This window comes from Sebastes umbrosus, chromosome 1 (genome assembly GCF_015220745.1).
Source record: "Sebastes umbrosus isolate fSebUmb1 chromosome 1, fSebUmb1.pri, whole genome shotgun sequence".
Taxonomy (NCBI): domain Eukaryota; kingdom Metazoa; phylum Chordata; class Actinopteri; order Perciformes; family Sebastidae; genus Sebastes; species Sebastes umbrosus.
In genome coordinates, this window is record NC_051269.1 from 43,434,612 (window position 1) to 43,444,989 (window position 10,378).

At 43.3% G+C, this 10,378-nt stretch overlaps 1 protein-coding gene across 3 annotated transcripts in view; it reads right to left on the bottom strand.

Annotated features, from left to right (window-relative positions):
* Positions 1-725: 725 nt before the first annotated feature.
* lhfpl4a (LHFPL tetraspan subfamily member 4a) overlaps positions 726-10,378 on the bottom strand; it is a 23,708-nt gene continuing 14,055 nt past the window's right edge. The window contains exons 2-5 of one of the 3 annotated variants that reach the window (XM_037766489.1): positions 8,369-8,605; positions 8,154-8,170; positions 5,541-5,573; positions 726-2,065 (exon numbers count right to left, since the gene is read on the bottom strand). In XM_037766489.1, coding sequence (XP_037622417.1) covers positions 2,012-2,065; positions 5,541-5,573; positions 8,154-8,170; positions 8,369-8,605 — 341 coding nt within the window. In that variant the 3' untranslated portion in view covers positions 726-2,011. Of the gene's footprint in view, positions 2,066-2,761; positions 3,423-5,540; positions 5,574-8,153; positions 8,171-8,368; positions 8,606-10,378 lie in introns of those variants that run through there. The other 2 variants (XM_037766498.1, XM_037766507.1) reach the window with 2 other exon arrangements.

The following is a 10,378-nucleotide window of genomic DNA, read 5'->3' on the forward strand; positions in this document are numbered from 1 at the left end:
ACGAAACGGCTTCTTTAGGTTTAGGCAAGAAAACACGTTAAATTTAGGGAAAACGTGTTTTGGCTTAACAGAACTACATCTTAAGAGTGAAACATATCGTTTGTGAACACAAACACAACTTTACGTTGTTGGTTTCCCATGGGATGTGAATTACACCACAGCTCCTGATTGAAGCTTTTGTTCCTGTTATGCTGTGTTCACACAAAGAGCGAAGCGAACTTTTCCCGCTGCATGATTACATACAAAGTCAATGCAAAGAGGCGAATTTGCGCCGGCCGACACGAATGACGCTGTGCGAACACAGAATTCGTGTCATTGGCGTATTTCAACTCGAGCAAGAAATTAGTGTGTCTCTGTGTTCTGAGAGCCGCTCAGCGTTGAGATCGTCCTCCTGTGGTCACTGACGTCCTGACGTTGTTCAATCAGAGATGGAGGATAAATAAATCTCATATGTGTCTGTGGTCACCGAGAGCTACGATAGTCCATCACATCTGTCCAGAGACCAGAAACCACAGACTGTCTGTGGTAGAAACAACAACGTCTCTAGATGACGTCATGTTGAGTGTTAATGGAGCAGCTGCGTAGCCTGACTCTGATCCATCCAGACTCCATTCAGAAAACAAGCATTTTAAAAGTTGTCTGCTTGTCGTCATGGTAACAGACCTGACAAAGCATGAATTCAGACTTTTTACTAATCAGCATCATTATGTAGTTAATTCAGCATCATTTTGATCTGTTTATTGATATTAAATCACAGAACAATCTGTTTATTTTGGGTTCATACCTCAGTAGAGACGTGTGGCTGATAGATACAGTCAGTGTGATTTCACAGTATGTGAATACAGCTCGCCGCTGGGGGATGTCATGAACCCAGACACGACAGCGTTTGGTTTTCTGACATATCTGTGACTTCACCAACATTTACAGAGAAGAAGCAACAGAGGTTATTTCTTCCATGGTTGATGGAGGAAAGAAAAAGTTGTTGGTGTCTATGGAGACGAGCTCCTCCTCCTCTCTGACGCGTCCAGCGTGAATGAACACAGATGATGCCGGCGGTCCAGCTCCGTGAGTAAAGTGAGACGAAAATTCACTTTATTCTTGGTGTGAACGCAGCACTATAATTACTGCCGTCTCTAGAGGGCGCTGTCGTCATTTTTTATACCTTCTTTCAGTGATCTACCTTGTGACTAGATGATTAAACCTACTATTGGGTGTAGCAGGGCCCTACTGACCCTCATCTATGGGACTTGTAACGCCTGTTTAATGGCCTGACAACAGTCTGATCGGCTGATTGTGGACTGAAGGATGACGGGTTGCTCACAGTTACACAAAGGGTTAAAAGATGAGTGGAACCCACATCTTTTTTTTTCACAATTTGACAATGAAACAGGTTTTACTATTTCACAGCTCACAGGGATGTTTCATGTACGAGGGCAAACAAATGTCTCTTTCTACCCTGTTTCCATAGAAACATCTCATTTACATACAGGTTTTATTTCTCTAGTTCCTGGGATCAGGCTTGTCGTATACAAAGAGCGGTGGAAAACTGGCCTGAAAAAGACTTCAAAATGACTCAAATCATCTGAAGTGTGCTTCTACATACAGTATGCACTTTATAACGTTGTCTTTAACGCTGGAATCAGCTTTTTCACACTCAATAAAAATATGTATATTTTCATAGAATGCTCATCATTATCAATAACTTTATAACCTTATGTTATAACGACGTGAAGAGACAGTAACGCTCTGTGGTAGGAATGATCTTATCCCAGAGTTTGATAAAGCTGATGGTCCTACTTCCTCTCAGGATGGATCTCTCTTCCACAGTTTGACCTTTGTTTGGTGAATCCACTTCACTTCTGTTTCATAAAGTTGTTAGAGATTGGCCTCCGAGTCCAGATCGTGAGGGTTTAACCTGAAGAGAAGAAGAGGAGGAGGAGGAGGAGGAGGATGAGGAGGAAGGGCAGGATGGAGGGAGGGAACTGGAAGAGGAGGAGAGGAAGTTTGTCTCTCAGTGGTACCGCGGGACTCCAAATCTTGGATCTTTGGTGTCCCGAATTTCAATCTGGAGGAGGAACAGAGAGAGAAGAGAGACAGCGTCAGGCAACATCTCAGCTGAGAAAAAGAAATAGATGCGTTTAGTACGAGGAGAGAGGAGAGAGGAGAGAGGAGAGAGGAGAGGAGAGAAGAGAGAGGAGAGGAGAAGAAAGGAGAGAGGAGAGAGGAGAGGAGAGAGGAGAGAGGAAAGAGGAGAGGAGAGGAGAGAGGAGAGGAGAAGAGAGGAGAGAGAGAGGAGAGAGGAGAGGAGAGGAGAGAGGAGAGAGGAGAGAGAGGAGAGAGAGGAGAGGAGAAGAGAGGAGAGAGGAGAGAGGAGAGAGGAAAGAGGAGAGGAGAGGAGAAGAGAGGAGAGAGAGAGGAGAGAGGAGAGGAGAGGAGAGAGGAGAGGAGAGGAGAGGAGAGGAGAGGAGAGAGGAGAGGAGAAGAGAGGAGAGAGAGAGGAGAGAGGAGAGAGGAGAGGAGAAGAGAGGAGAGAGGAGAGGAGAAGAGAGGAGAGAGAGAGGAGAGAGGAGAGAGGAGAGGAGAGAGGAGAGGAGAAGAGAGGAGAGAGAGAGAGAGGAGAGGAGAGAGGAGAGGAGAAGAGAGGAGAGAGGAGAGAGAGAGGAGAGAGGAGAGAGGAGAGGAGAGGAGAAGAGAGGAGAAAGAGAGGAGAGAGGAGAGAGAGAAGAGAGGAGAGGAGAGGAGAGGAGAGGAGAGGAGAGGAGAGAGGAGTGACACAGGAGGGAAGGACTCATTCATCCCTGTGTGCTTCACTCTCTACTCTACTCTAGATATGGATCTGACTTTTGAATCTGTTAATTTACACATTCACACATCAACAGTTTTGTTACTTTAAGTCTGTGTCTAAGTCCATGTTTTTGTGTCTAAGTGACTAATGGGGACAAAAATGTCTAACATTGGTCCGGTATTGAAGGAGAGCGCTGTAGACGGCAGCTGCCCACGGGCTGTAATGTAAGCATATTGGGGTAAGCTGGCACCGTCAGTGACAGGATGAACCAGCTGCTGCAAGGCCACGAAGCTCCGGAGGCTGGTGGTGGTCCTGTGGGTGGTGTGACCCTTATACCCACAGAGGAAGAGGGGGATATTCAGATCTCACAACGAGGCTTCTCCTTGAACAGGACTTGGACAGAGAAACAAACAGAGCGGATCCAGAGTACGGCAAGATAAAGGGTTTATTTCTCTGTAGGGTTCTTTCCATAATGTTGTCAGACACTTACAATCTGAGCCTGTCAGTGACAAAAACAAGCACTCTTAGTGGACGTAGCGCCACACTGAAGAGGTTCAATTACCTTCACAGCTCGTTTTGTGACTGCAGTTTACAGCGTCATCCTTCAATACCGGACCAGTTTCAGAAATTGTCGTCCCTATGAGTCACATAGACACACAAACATGGGAGAAAAGGGTCCAGGTTGAAAAATACCGAAGAGTTTTGACCTGCAGGATTTGTGATTTTGGATAGTCTTCTCTACATTTAATCTCCTTCCTGTGTGTCTGCTGCTCTGCTCCATTTGGCTGCAGATGGAAGTGAGAGAGGCGGCAGAAGGACTCTGACATATGAGTCAGTGCGAGCCGGCGAGATGAAAAACACACATAAAGAAACAGACTGATGCAACGGGCTCCAAAGGTCACACCGTTAATACGCTTTCTCTCACATTTTACAGACAACTTCTTTCGACGGGGAGTTATCCCAGAGAGCTTTGTGCTTTCTCTATTTGTTTATAATCTGATGATCAGACATGTTTAACGTGTTCCTGCGTCGGCCTCCTGTGGCTGGAACGTTTTTCAAATAGAAAGTAGTAATTAGTCCGAGCAGTGCTAACAAAACGTAAAAAAGACGGTAGTCCGCCATCTTTGTTATTGTTTCTGTTGCCTGCTCATGACGAAAAATAAAGTCAGGAAAAAGTCGGAAAAAAAGGTCTGAAAAAAAAGTCGGAAAATAGGCTGAAAAATAAAGTCGGAAAAATAAAGTCAGGAAGAAGTCGGAAAAAAAAGTCGGAAAAATAAAGTCAGGAAAAAGTCGGAAAAAAAAGTCGGAAAAATAAAGTCTGACAAAAAATCTGAAAAATAAAGTCAGGAAGAAGTCGGAAAAAAAAGTCGGGAAAAAAAATCGGAAAAAAGTCGGAAAAATAAAGTCAGGAAAAAGTCGGAAAAAAAATCGAAAAAAAAAGTCGGAAAAATAAAGTCAGGAAGAAGTCGGAAAAAAAAGTCGGAAAAATAAAGTCTGACAAAAAATCTGAAAAATAAAGTCAGGAAGAAGTCGGAAAAAAAAGTCGGGAAAAAAAATCGGAAAAAAGTCGGAAAAATAAAGTCAGGAAAAAATCGGAAAAAAGTCGGAAAAATAAAGTCAGGAAGAAGTCGGAAAAAAAAGTCGGAAAAATAAAGTCAGGAAAAAGTCGGAAAAAAAAGTCGGAAAAATAAAGTCTGACAAAAAATCTGAAAAATAAAGTCAGGAAGAAGTCGGAAAAAAAAATCGAAAAAAAAATTCGGAAAAATAAAGTCAGGAAAAAGTCGGAAAAAAAAGTCGGAAAAATAAAGTCGGAAAAAAAAGTCTGACAAAAAATCTGAAAAATAAAGTCAGGAAGAAGTCGGAAAAAAAAGTCGGGAAAAAAAATCGGAAAAAAAGTCGGAAAAATAAAGTCAAGAAAAAAGTCGGAAAAAAAGTCGGAAAAATAAAGTCAGGAAAAAGTCTGAAAAACAAAGCTACTAACAAAGCAACAACGGGCACAAAATGAGGAGAGGACGTCATCGTTTCCCAAACGCTCCGTTTTACACGTCCACACAGATACCACACAGTAACCGGAGCTTTTACAAATCTGCACCTTAGAAGGCGTTTTCAGGAATATCCATAAAATCTGTTTGCATGTGGACGAGATGCCAAAACAGTATCAGTAGAGGACAATATCAGTATTTAAAGATATCTGTATACGTGTAGACGGGGCCTAAATGTACCTTTTACTTTCGGTCTCCGGTCTGGAGACCGCTGCGACCCGCGGAGCGTTTGTGCAAGCTGTGGATGGAGGAGTTCATCTTGGCCGATGAATCGGGCTGCTGCCTCGTAGAGCGCAGAGCTGATATACTGTAGGTCAACTGTTGTTCTGAGCTCAGACCAGGTTCCAACACTCACGCTAAAGGTGACGGAGCTGCATGTCAAAGTATTCCTTTAACTCCAGATCTATCAGTCTAACATAAACCTTGGTAGTTCACTGCCTCTTCTTCTTTTTTAAGAAATCCTAAATAAGATGAAGTTCACCAGTATTTCATTCACACCATCAACGGCATAAAACATAGATAACTCATTTTCTACTACGAGGGAGCAAATTCACCACAAAGACAACATTTGGAGAGGTCAAAGGGGTTCACAATGCATCGTCCTTTCACAAGACGGAGGAGGGGACAGCCATAACTGATCTAAGCGCATGCAAGGGTGCCATGCTGCACAGCTGGATCAACATCAACACGTCATATAAACCGGTTGGTCTTACTCCGTCCATCCGTAGAGTGGAGCCGAGATGGATCTAAAGGGAGGAAGCAGTTTTACAGTAAGGTGGTTTATTTCTCCTTATTAACGTCCGTCTAAAGAAAGTAGATGAAGACATGTATGCTGGTGTTTCACATCCTCACCAGTTGAAACACACACACTGGGAGCTGCCCTGTGGTTTAGCACATCGACTGTACAGGTTGGTTTACCTCGCCTCGCTGGTCCCAACCTCAGAATCACAAGCCCACAGGCTACGACCACCTTTATTCATTATTACTCAAGGTGGGGGAAATGCTTCTAATGAAAGGGCACCGTGGATGTATGTCATATAATGACGTGTTCCAAGATTCAGAGTTGCTTACTGAGAGCATCCACCAGAAACGGTTAGTTCACAGTGTTCAGTCTTCCAGGTTTCTGAGCATTAGAGTTCCTCTCCGGCCGAGCCGAGCCGACTTCCTGTCGACTCCCTGCACACACGAAAGGCTCGGAAATCATGCCCTGATACAGCTCTTAGAGACTTTTTGCCCGAATGGATCAAATTGTGACAAAACGAGCCGTTAAGTGTTTGTGACGCTCAGAAAAAATATTAATACTAAGCATTTCTTTTGTAATGATTTATCTATTCTAAATGAACCTTAAAGGGAGATTAGTCCAGTATTTAATCCTCTCATCAACATGGGAGTGGACTAATATGCTGCTTTATGTAAATGTATGTATATATTTATTATTGTAAATCAATCAACAACACAAATCAATGACAGATATTGATCCAGAAACCCTCACAGGTACTGCATTTAGCATAAAACAATATGCTCCAATCATAACATGTCAAACTGCAGCCCAACAGACAACAACAGCTGTCAGTGTGTCAGTGTGCTGACTTGACTATGACTTGCCCCAAACTGCATGTGATGATCATAAAGTGGGCATGTCTGTAAAGGGGAGACTCGTGGGTACCCATAGAACCCATTTACATTCACTGATCTGGAGGTCAGAGGTCAAGGGGCTTTTCTTAAAAACTTTTTTCAGACTTTTTAAAAATATTTTTCAGACCTTTTTCACACATTTTCAGAAATTTTTTCAGACTTTTAAAAAAAATATTTTACAGACTTTTTTCGGACATTTTTTATATATTTTGTAATATTTTTTTTTTTTTACTTTTTTGGACAATTTCAGACATTTTTAAAACTATTTTTCAGACATTATTTTCAAAAATGTTCAGACATTTTCAGACATATTTTAGACTTTTTTTCAGACTTTTTGAAAAACTATTTTTCAGACTTTTTTTTATATTTCAGATGTTTTTCAGGGTACCCATAGAACCCATTTACATTCACTGATCTGGAGGTCAGAGGTCAAGGGACCCCTATGGAAATGGACATGACAGTTTATCCTCTCCAACATTTAGCGTAAGTTTGAATGTTATTTATCCTCCTTCACGACCAGCTACGCTGCCGCTACAACCTCAGAAAGATCTATTGCGTTAATGCGTTAAAGAAATAAGTGACGTTAAAATACATTTGCGTTAACGTGTTATTATCGCGTTAACTTTGACAGCCAGTGGTCGCTATGGCAACGGTACACATAAAAAGCAGCCGCCGCTCTGACCGTCCTGCTACGTTGATTTGAATGGAAGTGTCCGTTCTACTTCTATATTCTATTTCTATGACTAAATTGTTGGAGTACTCCTTTAATTCTGTGATTGTCTTGAGTATCTACTGGACAGTATACACCCAATTTATATGTATTATTTTCAAAACAACATATGCAGAATAAAAGCTAGAAAGTTTTTTCATTACGTATTGAGATAGTTAAAGTTTTCAGTCTGAAACATGTGAGAGTAAAACATTAAGAGTTCACTCTTCTCTTCTTCTTGTAAATGAATAGGAGCTAGAGAGGGATTTAGTCTTGCTGGTGGTTTGTGTTTGTGTAGATCAGCTTGGTTTGTAATTAGGAGGTTGTTGTTCTCTTTCTTTGATGCTGACGTTACACACTGAGAGGAGCTGCAGGGCCCGGTGTACGCAGCAGACACACTCCTCAGTGAAAGGCCTTCCTCGACCTGACGTCTCCGCTCCTCTCGCAGGAGGCTTCGCTCCTTTGGGAGAGCGTTGTGCCCGAGGGTGTTTCTTACAACACGCCACCACCTTTTGTTTTCTTGCTAATTCCCTCTCATCTTCAAACCCCTCTGCCTCAGCATGGCCCTTTATTCTGCCCACGTTCCTTCTAATGGAATATATCACTTTACCCGGGTCTCTAATGTGACCAAACATCATCTGTCTCACGAGGAGGAGCGCGACATATGTGACCTGACACCTGGTAGAGTCAGCTGAGGGGAAACTGCACTCGCTGTGATGTTTTGAATGATAGAAGTTGTCAGTTCCATGCAGGATTACTCTGACGGGATGGACTGGGAAACACAATCTGTGCAAGAATTTAAAAGATTGGCAGTAGAAACACTGAAGACTACAAGTCTGAAACACTCTCCAAACAGAATAATAGAAAATATACATCAATATATGAATCTGTGTGTAGACATAGTGTTAATGTGTTCAGACACACACTCATGCATCACCACACACACCGTTCAACCACAATAACAATGACGATGTGAACTTACCCGTGACACAGCAAAATCTGAAAAAAGGACAAAAAGAGAGAGATTTTTATTTACCTGGAAACTGAATTGAGTTTTGAATCCCACTCTGTATTTGTGTGAATTTGATCTCTATTTTGCAGTCTGTGATTTTAGCCACAAACAACCAACAGGCATGTTGAAACAGCACACACTGAATCGGCCTTTCTTGGCCCTTTCTGTCATTTTCCACCTCTCACCTTTGTTGTCAGCCTTCAGCTCCTCCTGCAGGACGTCGCTCTGCCGGTTGCCGAGCACGAAGGCCAGGAAGGAGAGGATGAGGGCGTCCAGGATGCCGATGATAGCCAGGATGTAGGCCCAGCGCACCGAGCAGTTGCCCAGGGCGTACCTCCCCGTGTCCTCGCCGCACATGTCCCGGACCACCTCGGAGTCCCAGCCGTTGGGGAAGCTCAGACAGCCGATCACCAGACACACGGCTGGAGGGCAGAGAGGGAGGTGTGGACACGGAGGGAAGAAAGGATGAGAGCGGTGAGTAGAGAGAGTGATGAATGAATGTTTGGTGGTCACATAGAACAGTGTGATGGTATTTGGTTTGTGACAGAGGAAAGAGAATCAATAAGGCAGAGGGTTGAGTCGTAGAACAAAGACAGATGGGAAGAAAGAGAAATGAAACAGGAGGAAGGAAATAGGTTTAGGTGTGAAACAGAAGGCGGGCAGAAGGTTAACAACATGAAAGAGAGAGAAAAGAGAAAAGAGGAGAGAAGACAGAATATTATTGTTCCGTAAGTCTGCTGCTTTGGTGTTTCCAGTATCTGCCTCATCACTCCATCCCTCTTTGTTCTTCTCTCCGTTCATCAGTACGGTCGTCTTTGAACAGAGAGAAAGAGAGAGAGAGAACATGAAGGAGAGAGAGAGAGAGAGAGAGAGAGAGAGAGAGAGAGAGAGAGAAACCATGTAGAGCAGCAGCGGGGGTCGGGCGCACCACCGGCCCGTCTTGCCGCACCGTTGGGGAGGTGGAGCGTGAGCGCGTGCATGAAGACCCGAAAGATGGTGACGAGAGGTTAACGTCACGCTGCCATAAAGTGGTATCGGTGCTGTTTTATCGGAGCTGTTTTGGGAGTATGAGTACACGAGCACAGTATCGGACCCGATGTCCGATACTGGTATCGGTATCGGTGCATCCCTAGCTGCCACCTATTCATGTTTTTGTAGTGAGATGAGGAGGTACGGTAGAGATTAGGGTTGGGTGATTGGAGTACATCGATGCTTGTCATTTTATTTAGCTCATTTAATGTTCTGCCTCCGAAGAATGAGAGACACTCAGCTGCTCAGAAATCATGTTTCAATATTACAATACCTTCCTAATACATTACATCAGAGGACCTGGGTGTTTGTGTGTTTGAGCACATTTGAATCCTTCTGTGGAGAAACTGTGTGTGTGCTCCCATAAGGCCGGAGTAGTCCCCTGGTGTGTAGAGGGTCCAGCTGAGGCCAGGCTGGCCCGAACAGATGGGTCCCTGAATGCCTCATTTACTGGACCACTGCTACCGCTGAGAGCTGTAGACCAGAGGACACCCAGCTGATGTGTAGAGACATACAGGACTATAGATGATGTGTAGGGACATACAGGACTATAGATGATGTGTAGGGACATACAGGACTATAGATGATGTGTAGGGACATACAGGACTATAGATGATGTGTAGAGACATACAGGACTATAGATGATGTGTAGACATATACAGGACTATAGATGATGTGTAGAGACATACAGGACTATAGATGATGTGTAGAGACATACAGGACTATAGATGATGTGTAGACATACAGGACTATAGATGATGTGTAGACATACAGGACTATAGATGATGTGTAGAGACATACAGGACTATAGATGATGTGTAGACATACAGGACTATAGATGATGTGTAGACATACAGGACTATAGATGATGTGTAGAGACATACAGGACTATAGATGATGTGTAGAGACATACAGGACTATAGATGATGTGTAGGGACATACAGGACTATAGATGATGTGTAGGGACATACAGGACTATAGATGATGTGTAGAGACATACAGGACTATAGATGATGTGTAGGGACATACAGGACTATAGATGATGTGTAGGGACATACAGGACTATAGATGATGTGTAGGGACATACAGGACTATAGATGATGTGTAGAGACATACAGGACTATAGATGATGTGTAGACATACAGGACTATAGATGATGTGTAGAC